This window comes from Coregonus lavaretus, assembly GCF_964263955.1.
Source record: "Coregonus lavaretus genome assembly, chromosome: 28".
NCBI classification, from domain to species: Eukaryota; Metazoa; Chordata; class Actinopteri; order Salmoniformes; family Salmonidae; genus Coregonus; species Coregonus lavaretus.
Window position 1 is genome coordinate 41,351,275 of NC_140015.1, and position 17,334 is coordinate 41,368,608.

Below are 17,334 nucleotides of genomic sequence, written 5' to 3' on the forward strand. Positions count from 1 at the left end.
GTGATACGTGTGTGTGTGTGATACGTGTGTGTGTGTGATAGGTGTGTGTGTGATAGGTGTGTGTGGATACGTGTGTGTGTGTGATACGTGTGTGTGTGTGATAGGGCGTCGTGTGTGATAGGTGTGTGTGTGATACGTGTGGGTGTGTGTGATAGGTGGTGTGTGATAGGTGTGTGTGTGATAGTGTGTGTGTGTGATACGTGTGTGTGTGTGATAGGTGTGTGTGTGATAGGTGTGTGTGTGATACGTGTGTGTGTGTGATAGGTGTGTGTGTGATAGGTGTGTGTGTGTGATACGTGTGTGTGTGTGTGATAGGTGTGTGATAGTGTGGTGTGTGATAGGTGTGTGTGTGATAGGTGTGTGTGTGATACGTGTGTGTGTGTGTGATACGGTGTGTGTGTGATAGGTGTGTGTGTGATAGGTGTGTGTGTGTGATCGTGTAGTGTGTGTGATAGGTGTGTGTGTGATACGGTGTGTGTGTGTGATACGGTGTGTGTGTGTGATAGGTGTGTGTGTGATAGGTGTGTGTGTGTGATACGTGTGTGTGTGTGTGATAGGTGTGTGTGTGATAGGTGTCGTGTGTGATAGGTGTGTGTGTGTGATACGTGTGTGTGTGTGATAGGTGTGTGTGTGATAGGTGTGTGTGTGATAGTGTGTGTGTGTGTGATACGGTGTGTGTGTGATACGTGTGTGTGTGTGATGGTGTGTTGTGATAGGTGTGTGTGTGATAGTGTGTGGTGTGATAGGTTGTGTGTGATACGTGTGTGTGTGTGATAGGTAGTGTGTGTGATAGGTGTGTGTGTGATAGGTGTGTGTGTGTGATAGGTGTGTGTGTGATAGTTGTGTGTGTGATAGGTGTGTGTGTGATAGTGTGTGTGTGTGATACGTGTGTTGTGTGTGTGATAGGTGTGTGTGTGATACGTGTGTGTGTGATACGTGTGTGTGTGATACGTGTGTGTGTGATAGGTGTGTGTGTGATAGGTGTGTGTGTGATACGGTGTGTGTGTGATAGGTGTGTGTGTGATACGTGTGTGTGTGTGATAGGTGTGTGTGTGATAGGTGTGTGTGTGATAGTGTGTGTGTGATAGGTGTGTGTGTGTGATACGTGTGTGTGTGTGATACGTGTGTGTGTGTGATAGGTGTGTGTGTGATAGGTGTGTGTGTGATAGGTGTGTGTGTGATACGTGTGTGTGTGTGATACGTGTGTGTGTGTAGTGTGTGGTGTGATAGGTGTGTGTGTGATAGGTGTGTGTGTGATAGGTGTGTGTGTGATACGTGTGTGTGTGTGTGATAGTGTGTGTGTGATAGGTGTGTGTGTTGATAGGTGTGTGTGTGATAGGTGTGTGTGTGATACGTGTGAGTGTGTGATACGTGTGTGTGTGTGATAGGTGTGTGTGTGATAGGTGTGTGTGTGATAGGGTGTGTGTGATAGGTGTGTGTGTGTGATACGTGTGTGTGTGTGATAGGTGTGTGTGTGATAGGTTGTGTGTGTGATAGGTGTGTGTGTGTGATAGGTGTGTGTGTGATACGGTGTGTGTGATACGTGTGTGTGTGATACGGTGTGTGTGTGATAGGTGTTTGTGTGATAGGTGTGTGTGTGATAGTGTGTGTGTGTGTGATACGTGTGTGTGTGTGATACGTGTGTGTGTGTGATAGGTGTGTGTGTGATACGTGTGTGTGTGTGATACGTGTGTGTGTGTGATACGTGTGTGTGAGTGGTGTTGATAGTGTGTGTGTGTGATAGGTGTGTGTGTGATAGGTGTGTTGTGTGATAGGTGTGTGTGATAGTGTGTGTGTGTGTGTGATCGTGTGTGTGTGATACGTGTGTGTGTGTGATACGGTGTGTGTGTGATAGGTGTGTGTGTGTGATACGTTGTGTGTGTGATAGCGTGTTGTGTGTGATAGGTGTGTGTGTGTGATACTGTGTGTGTGTGTGATAGGTGTGTGTGTGATAGGTGTGTTGTGTGTGATAGTGTGTGTGTGATACGTGTGTGTGTGTGATAGGTGTGTGTGAGTGTGATACGTGTGTGTGTGTGATACGTGTGTGTGTGTGATACGTGTGTGGTGTGATAGGTGTGTGTGTGATAGTGTGTGTGTGTGTAGGTGTGTGTGTGATAGTGTGTGTGTGTGATAGGTGTGTGTGTGATAGGTGTGTGTGTGATAGCGTGTGTGTGTGATAGTGTGTGTGTGTGATAGGTGTGTGTGTGATACGTGTGTGTGTGTGATACGGTGTGTGTGTGATAGGTGTGTGTGTGTGATAGTGTGTGTGTGTGATAGTGTGTGTGTGATACGTGTGTGTGTGTGTTGATACGTGTGTGTGTGTGATACGGTGTGTGTGTGTGATAGGTGTGGTGTGTGATAGGTGTGTGTGTGATACGTGTGTGTGTGTGATACGTGTGTGTGTGTGATAGTGTGTGTGTGATAGGTGTGTGAGTGATACGTGTGTGTGTGTGATACGTGTGTGTGTTGTGATAGGTGTGTGTGTGATAGGTGTGTGTGTGATACGTGTGTGTGTGTGATAGGTGTGTGTGTGTGTGATAGGTGTGTGTGTGATAGGTGTGTGTGTGATACGTGTGTGTGTGATACGTGTGTGTGTGATACGTGTGTGTGTGTGATACGGTGTGTGTGTGATAGCTGTGTGTGTGATCGGTGTGTGTGTGTGATACGTGTGTGTGTGTGATAGGTGTGTGTGTGATAGGTGTGTGTGTGATACGTGTGTGTGTGTGATAGGTGTGTGTGTGATACGGTGTGTGTGTGATAGGTGGTGTGTGATAGGTGTGTGTGTGATACGTGTGTGTGTAGATACGTGTGTGTGTGTGATAGGTGTGTGTGTGATAGGTGTGTGTGTGATACGTGTGTGTGTGTGATACGTGTGTGTGTGATAGGTGTTTGTGTGATACGTGTGTGTGTGTGTGTGATAGGTGTGTGTGTGATAGGTGTGTGTGTGTGATACGTGTGTGTGTGTGATACGTGTGTGTGTGATAGGTGTGTGTGTGATACGTGTGTGTTGTGTGATACGTGTGTGTGTGATAGGTGTGTGTGTGATAGGTGTGTGTGTGTGGATAGGTGTGTGGTGATAGGTGTGTGTGTGATAGGTGTGTGTGTGATAGGTGTGTGTGTGTGATACGTGTGTGTGTGTGATAGGTGTGTGTGTGATAGGTGTGTGTGTGAGATACGTGGTGTGTGTGTGATAGGTGTGTGTGATAGGGTGTGTGTGTGATAGGTGTGTGTGTGTGATACGTGTGTGTGTGTGATACGTGTGTGTGTGTGTGATAGGTGTGTGTGTGATAGGTGTGTGTGTGATACGTGTGTGTGTGTGATAGGTGTGTGTGTGATAGGTGTGTGTGTGTGATACGTGTGTGTGTGTGTGATAGGTGTGTGTGTGATACGGTGTGTGTGGGATACGTGTGTGTGTGTGATAGGTGTGTGTGTGATAGGTGTGTGTGTGATAGGTGTGTGTGTGTGATACGTGTGTGTGTGTGATACGTTTGTGTGTGATAGGTGTTTGTGTGATACGTGTGTGTGTGTGTGATAGGTGTGTGGTGTGATAGGTGTGTGTGTGATACGTGTGTGTGTGATAGGTGTGTGTGTGATACGTGTGGTGTGTGATAGGTGTGTGTGTGATAGGTGTGTGTGTGTGATACGTGTGTGTGTGTGATAGGTGTGTGTGTGATAGGTGTGTGTGTGATACGTGTGTGTGTGTGATACGTGTGTGTGTGATAGGTGTGTGTGTGATAGGTGTGTGTGATACGTGTGTGTGTGTGTGGATAGGTGTGTGTGTGATAGGTGTTTGTGTGATAGGTGTGTGTGTGATAGGTGTGTGTGATACGTGTGTGTGTGTGTGTGTGTGATAGGTATGTGTGTGATAGTGTTTGTGTGATAGGTGTGTGTGTGATAGGTGTGTGTGTGATAGGTGTTTGTGTGATAGGTGTGTGTGTGATAGGTGTGTGTGTGATAGGTGTTTGTGTGATAGGTGTGTGTGTGATAGGTGTGTGTGTGATAGGTGTTTTGTGATACGTGTGTGTGTGTGATACGTGTGTGTGTGTGATAGGTGTGTGTGTGATAGGTGTTTGTGTGATACGTGTTGTGTGTGTGTGTGATAGGTGTTTGTGTGATAGGTGTTTGTGTGATAGGTGGTGTGTGTGATACGTGTGTGATAGGTGTGTGTTTGATACGTGTGTGTGTGTGATAGGTGTGTGAGTGACAGGAGTGTGTGTGATAGGTGTTGTGACTACCTGTCCAGGTCATAAGAGCAGGAGTCTACTCTCTGTCTGAGGACGTTCCATTTCTTCCCTCTGAACAGCCTCCACAGAGAGGACAGACCATACACCTTCAGACAGTACAGTCTAGAGAGGGAGAGGAGGAGGGAGGGGGAGGGAGGGGGAGAGAGAGAGGAGGAGGGAGGGGGGAGGGAGGGGGGAGAGAGGGGGGAGAGGAAGAGGGAGAGGAGGGAGGGGGAGAGAGGGGGAGAGAGAGGGAGAGGAGGAGGGAGGGGATAGAGGAGGCAAGAGAACAGAAGAGAGAGAGAGAGGGGAAAGGGGGGAGAGATATAGAAAGGAGAGATGGAGAGTGAGCGAGAGAGAGAGAGAGGGGAAAGGGGGAGAGATATAGAAAGGAGAGATGGAGAGAGAGAGAGAGAGAGAGGGGGGAAAGGGGGAGAGATATAGAAAGGAGAGATGGAGAGAGAGCGAGAGAGAGAGAGAGGGGAAAGGGGGAGAGATATAGAAAGGAGAGATGGAGAGAGAGAGAGAGAGAGAGAGAGGGGGGAAAGGGGGAGAGATATAGAAAGGAGAGATGGAGAGAGAGCGAGAGAGAGAGAGGGGGGAAAGGGGGAGAGATATAGAAAGGAGAGATGGAGAGAGAGAGAGAGAGAGAGAGGGGGGAAAGGGGGAGAGATATAGAAAGGAGAGATGGAGAGAGAGCGAGAGAGAGAGAGGGGGGAAAGGGGGAGAGATATAGAAAGGAGAGATGGAGAGAGAGAGAGAGAGAGAGAGAGAGAGGGGAAAGGGGGAGAGATATAGAAAGGAGAGATGGAGAGAGAGCGAGAGCGAGAGAGAGAGAGAGAGAGAGAGAGAGAAGGAAGATATTTTTAGCCTCCATACATATTTAATAAGTCCCTCTGTAAATGACATGCTGAGAGCTCCTCACACATCATTTACTAAAAGGGGAAACAGTTCATCATAATGTTCACAGGGCTGAGAGAGGTACATATATCATTGATATAGAGTACCCTCCGTAAGTACTGGGACAGTCAAGCTTTCTTTCTTCTTTTGGCTCTATATTCCAAAATGTTTCTAAAAACTTGATGTAATCACTGCGTGCTATGAATATGGGACCAAATACTTTTTACTACTTTAATACACATAAGTGAATTTGTCCCAATACTTTTGGTCCCCTAAAATGGGGTTCACCTGATATGATTGAAGACCCCCTCAAATTAAAGCTGACAGTCTGCACTTTTAACCTCATAGTCATAACTTCATTTGATTTCAAATTCAAACTTTTAGAGCCAAAGTAATACAAAATGCTTCACTGTCCCAAATGGCTCCCTACTCACTGTAACACTGAGTGATTCCCAAATGGCTCCCTACTCACTGTAACACTGAGTGAGTCCCAAATGGCTCCCTACTCACTGTAACACTGAGTGAGTCCCAAATGGCTCCCTACTCACTGTAACACTGAGTGAGTCCCAAATGGCTCCCTACTCACTGTAACACTGAGTGAGTCCCAAATGGCTCCCTACTCACTGTAACACTGAGTGAGTCCCAAATGGCTCCCTACTCACTGTAACACTGAGTGAGTCCCAAATGGCTCCCTACTCACTGTAACACTGAGTGAGTCCCAAATGGCTCCCTACTCACTGTAACACTGAGTGAGTCCCAAATGGCTCCCTACTCACTGTAACACTGAGTGAGTCCCAAATGGCTCCCTACTCACTGTAACACTGAGTGAGTCCCAAATGGCTCCCTACTCACTGTAACACTGAGTGTGTCCCAAATGGCTCCCTACTGTACTCCCTGTATAGTCCCTTATTATAGGGAGCCATTTGGGACGGAGACACTCCCTCAGACAGGCCAGACTTCGACACTGGGTTCAGTAGCATTTGGACATGAATCAGTCAGATCAAGAGGCGTTTCATAATGATGCTTTGTTAGTGTTACAGCACACACACACACACACACACACACACACGACCCGTATGGATCTTTTAGGACCGATGCAGATTTTTTGGGGGGGGTCAAGGTGGTGGACGTTTTATGCCGATATTCAATCAAATCTGAAAATTCTGATGACAAAATTCCCCAGAGACAGCCATGTACGCATTAATTTATTATATTAAAACAATTATTATTAAAAAATATCATTAAAAAATAAAATATCTAACATAATGGTAATACTTTTCTTTGAATGGTAGATCTCTTAATAAAATGGGTAAATCAAGATGGCATAGGCCTACTCACAATACAGGTGAATGCATATTCAATAGGAGTGTGTACATGCATTGAGACAAGGGCGAAATTGTGGTGTAGATATAGTGGGAACGAACAGTCTGGTGGTCCTCCCCCGGAGTTCCTTTTGACATTTTTAAATGCATTTCCTGCAATTCTACACAGTTTGACATTACTCATTATGCCTCTAAAGAGGAGTATTTTGAGGGGTATTTTGAGGGGTATTTTGAAAACACAGGATAAGTGGAAGGATAAGTCGTCACTATCATTAATGAAGGTATTTCAACGCAAATATTAAGAATACACAAAAGATAAGAGTTGTATTATAGTTGGAGTTCACCTACTTTATTAGACCCAGTCCACATCTCTTTTTAAATATAATAATTGAGTGTGAACATACCATGAACAAAGACTGACTGTCGTTGAATGTGGATCCCGACTCCCGAGTCTGTCAGCATCCACTCGGTCATTCTGAAAGTTTTTCTTCTATTGACAGAAATGCAGAGGACAACGTAGTACTGTTTTGGTGCGTTCGTTTTAGCCTGCCAGGGGTTCCGGGTCAGAGCCAGCAGCGCTTTCATCTCGTTAAACTCGATGGAGTAGCCCAACATTTTTTTCAGCCAACAGGAAAACCAGAACGAATGCACCGTCAGCTGGCTGGTGTGTTTACGGACATACAGTGGGGAAAAAAAGTATTTAGTCATCCACCAATTGTGCAAGTTCTCCCACTTAAAAAGATGAGAGAGGCCTGTAATTTTCATCATAGGTACACGTCAACTATGACAGACAAAATTAGAAAAAAAAATCCAGAAAATCACATTGTAGGATTTTTTATGAATTTATTTGCAAATTATGGTGGAAAATAAGTATTTGGTCAATAACAAAAGTTTCTCAATACTTTGTTATATACACTTTGTTGGCAATGACACAGGTCAAACGTTTTCTGTAAGTCTTCACAAGGTTTTCACACACTGTTGCTGGTATTTTGGCCCATTCCTCCATGCAGATCTCCTCTAGAGCAGTGATGTTTTGGGGCTGTCGCTGGGCAACACAGACTTTCAACTCCCTCCAAAGATTTTCTATGGGGTTGAGATCTGGAGACTGGCTAGGCCACTCCAGGACCTTGAAATGCTTCTTACGAAGCCACTCCTTCGTTGTCCGGGCGGTGTGTTTGGGATCATTGTCATGCTGAAAGACCCAGCCACGTTTCATCTTCAATGCCCTTGCTGATGGAAGGAGGTTTTCACTCAAAATCTCACGATACATGGCTCCATTCATTCTTTCCTTTACACGGATCAGTCGTCCTGGTCCCTTTGCAGAAAAACAGCCCCAAAGCATGATGTTTCCACCCCCATGCTTCACAGTAGGTATGGTGTTCTTTGGATGCAACTCAGCATTCTTTGTCCTCCAAACACGACGAGTTTAGTTTTTACCAAAAAGTTCTATTTTGGTTTCATCTGACCATATGACATTCTCCCAATCCTCTTCTGGATCATCCAAATGCACTCTAGCAAACTTCAGACGGGCCTGGACATGTACTGGCTTAAGCAGGGGGACATGTCTGGAACTGCAGGATTTGAGTCCCTGGCGGCGTAGTGTGTTACTGATGGTAGGCTTTGTTACTTTGGTCCCAGCTCTCTGCAGGTCATTCACTAGGTCCCCCCGTGTGGTTCTGGGATTTTTGCTTACCGTTCTTGTGATCATTTTGACCCCACGGGGTGAGATCTTGCGTGGAGCCCCAGATCGAGGGAGATTATCAGTGGTCTTGTATGTCTTCCATTTCCTAATAATTGCTCCCACAGTTGATTTCTTCAAACCAAGCTGCTTACCTATTGCAGCTTCAGTCTTCCCAGCCTGGTGCAGGTCTACAATTTTGTTTCTGGTGTCCTTTGACAGCTCTTTGGTCTTGGCCATAGTGGAGTTTGGAGTGTGACTGTTTGAGGTTGTGGACAGGTGTCTTTTATACTGATAACAAGTTCAAACAGGTGCCATTAATACAGGTAACAAGTGGAGGACAGAGGAGCCTCTTAAAGAAGAAGTTACAGGTCTGTGAGAGCCAGAAATCTTGCTTGTTTGTAGGTGACCAAATACTTATTTTCCACCATAATTTGCAAATAAATTCATTAAAAATCCTACAATGTGATTTTCTGGATTTTTTTCCCTCAATTTGTCTGTCATAGTTGACGTGTACCTATGATGAAAATTACAGGCCTCTCTCATCTTTTTAAGTGGGATAACTTGCACAATTGGTGGCTGACTAAATACTTTTTTCCCCCACTGTATTCAATCTCTCCCTATCCCAGTCTGCTGTCCCCACATGCTTCAAGATGGCCACCATTGTTCCTGTACCCAAGAAAGCAAAGGTAACTGAACTAAATGACTATTGCCCCGTAGCACTCACCTCTGTCATCATGAAGTGCTTTGAGAGACTAGTCAAGGATCATATCACCTCTACATTACCTATCACCCTAGACCCACTTCAATTTGCTTACCGCCCCAATAGATCCACAGACGATGGAATCGCCATCACACTGCACACTGCCCTATCCCATCTGGACAAGAGGAATACCTATGTAAGAATGCTGTTCATTGACTATAGCTCAGCATTCAACACCATAGTACCCTCCAAGCTCATCATTAAGCTCGAGGCCCTGGGTCTGAACCCCGCCCTGTGCAACTGGGTCCTGGACTTCCTGACGTGCCGCCCCCCAGGTGGTGAAGGTAGGAAACAACATCTCCACTTCGCTGATCCTCAACACTGGGGCCCCACAAGGGTGCGTGCTCAGCCCCCTCCTGTACTTCCTGTTCACCCATGACTGCGTGGCCAAGCACGCCTCCAACTCAATCATCAAGTTTGCAGACGACACAACAGTAGTAGGCTTGATTACCAACAATGACGAGACAGCCTACAGGGAGGAGGTGAGGGCTCTGGGAGTGTGGTGCCAGGAAAATAACCTCTCACTCAACGTCAACAAAACAAAGGAGATGATCGTGGACTTCAGGAAACAGCAGAGGGTGCACCCCCCTATCCACATCGACGGGACTGCAGTGGAGAAGGTGGAAAGCTTCATGTTCCTTGGCGTACACATCACTGACAAACTGAAATGGTCCACCCACGCAGACAGTGTGGTGAAGAAGGCGCAACAGAGCTTCTTCAACCTCAGGAGGCTGAAGAAATTTGGCTTGGCACCTAAAACCCTCACAAACTTTTACAGACGCACAATTGAGAGCATCCTGTCGGGCTGTATCACCGCCTGGTATGGCAACTGCACCGCCCGCAACCGCAGGGCTCTCCAGAGGGTGGTGCGGTCTGCCGAACGCATTACCGGGGGCAAACTACCCGCCCTCCAGGACACCTACAGCACTCGATGTCACAAGAATGCCAAAAAGATCATCAAGGACATCAACCACCCGAGCCACTGCCTGTTCACCCCGCTATTATCCAGAAGGCGAGGTCAGTACAGGTGCATCAAAGCTGGGACAGAGAGAATGAAAAACAGCTTCTATCTCAAGGCCATCAGACTGTTAAATAGCCATCACTAGCACATTAGAGGCTGCTGCTGCCTATTGAAATCACTGGCCACTTTAAGAAATGGAACACTAGTCACTTTAATAATGTTTACATATCTTGCATTACTCATCTCATATGTATATACTGTATTCTATAATATTCTACTGTATCTTAGTCCATGCCGCTCTGTCATTGCGCGTCCATATATGTATATATTCTTAATTCCATTCCTTACTTAGATTTGTGTGTATTGGGTATATGTTGTGAAATTGTTAGATATTAATTGTTAGATATTACTGCACTGTCGGAGCAAGAAGCGCAAGCATTTCGCTACACCCGCAATAACATCTGCTAAACACGTGTATGTGACGAATACAATTTTAATTTTATTTATAGACAGCGGCTGAGCAGAGGAGACGCAGTGCGTCCGAACACAGACTAAGGGCTCAAACACACCAATAGATTTTACATGTAGATTGTTAAACATGGGCTTTGCTTGACAGAAAGCAGCAGTTGACTACTCCCTTGTCAACACTAAATCAAATCAGTAGACCTATATCAATATCTTTAATACTACCATATAAGTATCATGACATTAGCTTTTATAACCTTCAATCTGTTTTCTTTTATCATATTTGGGACCACAATAAGGCTTTCTGTCACACCCTGGCTCTGGGACTCTATATGTTGAGCCAGGGTGTGTTCATTCTATGTGTTCTGTTTCTATGTTGGGTGTTTCTAGTTCGTCATTTTCTATGTTTGACTGAGTGACTCCCAATCAGAGGCAACGAGTGTCAGCTGTGTGCTGGTTGTCTCTGATTGGGAGCCATATTTAACTGTCTGTGTTTCACTTTGTGTTTGTGGGTTTTTGTTCCTTGTCGGTCTTTGTCACCGTGGACTTCACGAGTCGTTTATTGTTTTGTTTTGTGCTTTAATATAATAAAGTATAATGTTCGCTCAACACGCTGCGCATTGGTCTACTTCTCTTCAAGACGATCGTGACAGAAAAACCCACCATACCAGGACCAAGCAGCGTGTCCAGGAGCAGGCAGCCTGGTCATGGGAGGAGATATTAGACGGGAAAGGATCCTGGACCTGGGAGGAGATCCTGGCCGGGATGGATCGCCGGCCATGGAGTGAGACGGTGGAGAGGCGACGGAGAGAGGAGCAGCGGCGTCAGCAGGGTCAACGTCGGACAGGCGAGAGGCAACCCCAAAAAAATTTTAGGGGGGGCACACGGCAGGGACGACGAGGGAGCAGGAGGTAGTGTTGCAGAGGATGGAGCATTTGGAGGCGATAAGGGAAAGGGTGAGAAATGAGGCACGGCGAGAGGAACTCGGTAGGCAGCTGAGGGAGCGGGGGGTTATGACGAAACCCAGTCCCGCTCCTCACACCAAGCAAGTGGTGTGCGTCACCAGTCCGGTCCGTTCCTGCTTCCCGCACTAAGTGTAAGGTGCACGCCGCCAGCCCAGCCCGGCATGTTCCTGCCCCTCGCACCAAGCCTACGGTGTGCGTCGCCAGCCCAGTCCGGCCTGTCCCTGCTCCACGCACCAAGCCTACGGTGTGCGTCGCCAGCCCAGCCCGGCCTGTCCCTGCTCCACGCACCAAGCCTACGGTGTGCGTCGCCAGCCCAGTCCGGCCAGTTGCTGCTCCACGCACCAAGCCTACGGTGTGCGTCGCCAGCCCAGCCCGGCCTGTCCCTGCTCCACGCACCAAGCCTACGGTGTGCGTCGCCAGCCCAGCCCGGCCTGTTCCTGCTCCACGCACCAAGCCTACGGTGTGCGTCGCCAGCCCAGTCCGGCCAGTTGCTGCTCCACGCACCAAGCCTACGGTGTGCGTCGCCAGCCCAGTCCGGCCAGTTGCTGCTCCACGCACCAAGCCTACGGTGTGCGTCGCCAGTCCGGTCCGGCCCGTTCCTGCTTCCCGCACTAAGTGTAAGGTGCACGCCGCCAGCCCAGCCCGGCATGTTCCTACCCCTCGCACCAAGCCTACGGTGTGCATCGCCAGCCCGGCCCGGCCTGTTCCTGCCACTCGCACCAAGCCTACGGTGTGCGTCGCCAGCCCAGTCCGGCCTGTCCCTGCTCCACGCACAAAGCCTACGATGTGCGTCGCCAGCCCGGCCCGGCCTGTCCCTGCTCCACGCACCAAGCCTACGGTGTGCGTCGCCAGCCCAGCCCGGCCTGTTCCTGCTCCACGCACCAAGCCTACGGTGTGCGTCGCCAGCCCAGTCCGGCCAGTTGCTGCTCCACGCACCAAGCCTACGGTGTGCGTCGCCAGCCCAGCCCGGCCTGACCCTGCTCCACGCACCAAGCCTACGGGGTGCGTCGCCAGCCCGGCCCGGCCTGTCCCTGCTCCACGCACCAAGCCTACGGTGTGCGTCGCCAGCCCAGTCCGGCCTGTTCCTGCTCCACGCACCGAGCCTACGGTGTGCGTCGCCAGCCCAGCCCGGCCTGTCCCTGCTCCACGCACCAAGCCTACGGGGTGTGTCGCCAGCCCGGCCCGGCCTGTCCCTGCTCCACGCACCAAGTCTACGGTGCGCGTCGCCAGCCCGGTTCGGCCTGTTCCTGCCACTCGCACCAAGTCTACGGTGCGCGTCGCCAGCCCGGCCCGGCCTGTTCCTGCCACTCGCACCAAGCCAGGGGTGCGAGTCGTCAGTCCGGCACAACCCGTGCCTGGGTCATCGGTGCCAATTCAGGTACCGCTCAACTGCTCCACTAAGGAGCTGAAGCCTACCGCTCCTGCTACGTCCAGTCCAGCTCCAGCCAGCGGGGCCAGACCGGACCAGGGGCGCTATGGGGGGTTTGTTGGAGGGTGGTGGGCAAGCCCGGAGCCGGAGCCGCCGCCGAGGAGGAATGCCCACCCAGCCCTCCCCTGTTTTGCTCGTATTTAGGCGCGGTCGCAGTCCGCGCCTTTAGGGGGGGGTACTGTCACACCCTGGCTCTGGGACTCTATATGTTGAGCCAGGGTGTGTTCATTCTATGTGTTCTGTTTCTATGTTGGGTGTTTCTAGTTCGTCATTTTCTATGTTTGACTGAGTGACTCCCAATCAGAGGCAACGAGTGTCAGCTGTGTGCTGGTTGTCTCTGATTGGGAGCCATATTTAACTGTCTGTGTTTCACTTTGTGTTTGTGGGTTTTTGTTCCTTGTCGGTCTTTGTCACCGTGGACTTCACGAGTCGTTTATTGTTTTGTTTTGTGCTTTAATATAATAAAGTATCATGTTCGCTCAACACGCTGCGCATTGGTCTACTTCTCTTCAAGACGACCGTGACACTTTCTCTCTACTACCTATTGTTCCTGCAGCGAGGACTCAACATTTACATGGAATGTTTTCATAATTTATCTGCGGGGAATGGCCAAAAAGCAGTAGTAGCCTCCGCTACTGTACGGAGAAGTGTAGCGTTTGTAACGAAAGATGGAGGAGAGCTTGTCTCTCGTCAGGGATCGTATTTATTTTGGGAGATCGCAAAATATGAGCTTTTCATTCAAGACAGGATAACTATATTGTTTCAGGTGATAATAAAATATGTTTTGTTTAGTTACTTTTTCCTCAACTTGTTTCTCTAACTTGATAGCAAGTCAAGCTAGCTTGCACTGCAGAGCAGCTAGCTAGCGAGCTAAAAGCTAGGCTGGGTTGAAGATACCATTGTATCTATCTACCTAATAATTATCATAAAAAACAAACGTCATTACCATCACAATAAACTTAAACGGGAGGCAACAGTCATATAATATAATTGGCTTAACAGCCAATGTGTATTATTTTACATGACTATTAAAATAGTACTCATTTATAGGAATGGGTCATTGTTTACAAGTTGCTAGCTATCCCATAAAGCAATCACCGAAAACCACATATTTTCATTTTCTTCTGTGGTTTGGTAAACGTCCTGTTCTTCGACGGACTCTGGCTGGACAGAAGAGGACAAATTATGCAGGGTCCGTCTTGCAACGGAGCCTTCAACCGCAACGCGTTGCGTTTCCACTTTGTTGTGGATGTCCCCCCCCCGTTGAAATGCATGACATCCGGCGCAACGTAACGGGAGTGCTCATGGGTAATGTGAACGAGGCTTTAAGAAGAAGATGAAAATATGTGGTCATTCTTACTCTCATGACGTATTAACCTGCCATTACACTGAAGAACGAACGGTTGCAAGAAGAACCTCCCGAGTGGCGCAGTGGTCTAAGGCACTGCATCGCAGTGCTAGCTGTGCCACTAGAGATCCTGGTTCGAATCCAGGCTCTGCTGTAGCCGGCCGCAACCGGGAGACCAATGGGGCGGCGCACAATTGGTCCAGCGTCGTCCAGGGTAGGGGAGGGAATGGCCGGCAGGGAGGTAGCTCAGTTGGTAGAGCATGGTGTTTGCAACGCCAGGGATGTGGGTTCGATTCCCATGGGGGGCCAGTATAAAAAATAAAAAATGTATGCACTAACTGTAAGTCGCTCTGGATAAGAGCGTCTGCTAAATGACGTAAATGTAAATGTAAGAATTGTGGGAAGCTTGTGGAAGGCTACCCGAAACGTTTGACCCAAGTTAAACAATTTAAAGGCAATGTTACCAAGTACTAATTGAGTGTATGTAAACTTCTGACCCACTGGGAATGTGATGAAAGAAATAAAAGCTGAAATAAATCATTCGCTCTACTATTATTCTGACATTTCACATTCTTAAAATAAAATGGTGATCCTAACTGACCTAAGACAGGGAATTTCAACTAGGATTAAATGTCAGGAATTGTGAAAAACTGAGTTTAAATGTATTTGGCTAAGGTGTATGCAGACTTCAACTGTACACTGAAGACCCAATGTCTGTGTCCCAAATGAAAAAACGTTATAGTGCATTATGGGATACGGTCAAAAGTGGTGCACTTTTGAGAGGCATCATGACTGTACTGGTCTCTTCTCTTCTCACCTGGCTCCGTAGACGTAGATATAGAAGGGTTAGGGTTAGTGACTGGTCTCTTCTCACCTGGCTCCGTAGACGTAGAAACAGTAGATGTGGAAGGTGAGCAGGGCGGTGATGTCAGAGAGCAGGGAGAGGGCAAAGGTCAAGCCCAGGCAGGCAGACAGACCCACGTACCACAGAATCATCTCAATGAACGGAGACATCAGGTGAATGTAGCCTGCAGAGAGAGGAGGAGGGCCATGGGTGTGTGTGTGTGTGGAGGGGGGGCATGGGTGTGTGTGTGTGTGGAGGGGGGGCATGGGTGTGTGTGTGTGTGGAGGGGGGGCATGGGTGTGTGTGTGTGTGGAGGTGGGGCATGGGTGTGTGTGTGTGTGGAGGGGGGGCATGGGTGTGTGTGTGTGTGGAGGGGGTCATGGGTGTTTGTGTGTGTGGAGGTGGAGCATGGGTGTGTGTGTGTGTGTGGGTGTGTGTGTGTGTGTGTGTGTGTGTGTGTGTGTGTGAGACTCACTGATCCACAGGTGTATATGGTAGAGGAAGAATCGTCCTAACACCTGGTCTAGAGCCCGGTTCATCTTCAGACCAGCTGGAGCTCCCATCAGCCACTGCAACAGCTCCTCCAGCTCTTTAGCTACATGCTAACAACAAAACACACAACAATACATAGCTTAGCTACATGCTCACAACAAAACACACAACAATACATAGCTTAGCTACATGCTAACAACAAAATACACAACAATACATAGCTTAGCTACATGCTAACAACAAAACACACAACAATACATAGCTGCCTATGCTACCCTCCAGTCCCTCGACTTCTTGGCGCTGACGGAAACATTGATTACCACTGAAAACACTGCTACTCCTACTGCTCTCTCCTCGTCTGACCATGTGTTCTCGCATACCCCGAGAGCATCTGGTCAGCGGGGTGGTGGCACAGGAATCCTCATCTCTCCCAAGTGGACATTCTCTCTTTTTCCCCTGACCCATCTGTCTATCTCCTCATTTGAATTCCATGCTGTCACAGTCACTAGCCCATTCAAGCTTAACATCCTCGTCATTTATCGCCCTCCAGGTTCCCTTGGAGAGTTCATCAATGAGCTTGACGCCTTGATAAGTTCCTTTCCTGAGGATGGCTCACCCCTCACAGTTCTGGGTGACTTCAACCTCCCTACGTCTGCCTTTGACTCATTTCTCTCTGCCTCCTTCTTTCCACTCCTCTCCTCTTTTGACCTCACCCTCTCACCGTCCCTCCCTACTCACAAGGCAGGCAATACGCTTGACCTCATCTTTACTAGATGCTGTTCTTCTACTAATCTCACTGCAACTCCCCTCCATGTCTCCGACCACTACTTTGTATCCTTTTCTCTCTCACGCTCCTCCAACACTACTCACTCTGCCCCTACTCAGATGGTAATGCGCTGTCGCAACCTTCGCTCTCTCTCTCCTCTTCCATCCTATCATCTCTTCCCTCTGCTCAATCCTTCTCCCTCCAATCTCCTGATTCTGCCTCCTCAACCCTCCTCTCCTCCCTTTCTGCATCCTTTGACTCTCTATGTCCCCTATCCTCCTGGCCGGCTCGGTCCTCCCCTCCAGCTCCGTGGTTTGATGACTCATTGCGAGCTCACAGAACAGGGCTCCGGGCAGCCGAGCGGAAATGGAGGAAAACTAGACTCCCTGCGGACCTGGCATCTTTTCACTCCCTCTCTACATTTTCTTCATCTGTTTCTGCTGCTAAAGCCACTTTCTACCACTCTAAATTCCAAGCATCTGCCTCTAACCCTAGGAAGCTCTTTGCCACCTTCTCCTCCCTGCTGAACCCTCCTCTCTCTCCCCCCCCTCCTCCCTCTCTGTGGATGACTTCGTCAACCATTTTGAAAAGAAGGTTGACGACATCCGATCCTCGTTTGTTAAGTCAAATGACACTGCTGGTCCTGCTCACACTGCCCTACCCTATGCTTTGACTTCTTTCTCCCCTCTCTCTCCAGATAAAATCTTGCGACTTGTGACGGCCGGCCGCCCAACAACCTGCCCGCTTGACCCTATCCCCTCCTCTCTTCTCCAGACCATCTCCGGTGACCTTCTCCCTTACCTCACCTCGCTCATCAACTCATCCTTGACCGCTGGCTATGTCCCTTCCGTCTTCAAGAGAGCGAGAGTTGCACCCCTTCTCAAAAAACCAACACTCGATCCATCTGATGTCAACAACTACAGACCAGTATCCCTTCTTTCTTTTCTCTCCAAAACTCTTGAGCGTGCCGTCTTTAGCAAACTCTCTTGCTATCTCTCTCAGAATGACCTTCTTGATCCAAACCAGTCAGGTTTCAAGACTGGTCATTCAACTGAGACTGCTCTTCTCTGTGTCACGGAGGTTCTCCGCACTGCTAAAGCTAACTATCTCTCCTCTGCTCTTGTCCTTCTAGACCTGTCTACTGCCTTTGATACTGTGAACCATCAGATCCTCCTCTC

The 17,334-nt window shown here is 48.6% G+C and overlaps 1 protein-coding gene across 1 annotated transcript in view; it reads right to left on the bottom strand.

Moving 5' to 3' along the window:
- LOC311103727 (phosphatidylinositol N-acetylglucosaminyltransferase subunit Q-like) overlaps positions 1 to 17,334 on the bottom strand; it is a 37,592-nt gene that overhangs the window by 14,017 nt on the left and 6,241 nt on the right. Inside the window, 4 exon segments of the mRNA XM_084145346.1 lie at positions 4,236 to 4,237; positions 4,240 to 4,346; positions 14,929 to 15,082; positions 15,374 to 15,500. Coding sequence (XP_084001472.1) covers positions 4,236 to 4,237; positions 4,240 to 4,346; positions 14,929 to 15,082; positions 15,374 to 15,500 — 390 coding nt within the window.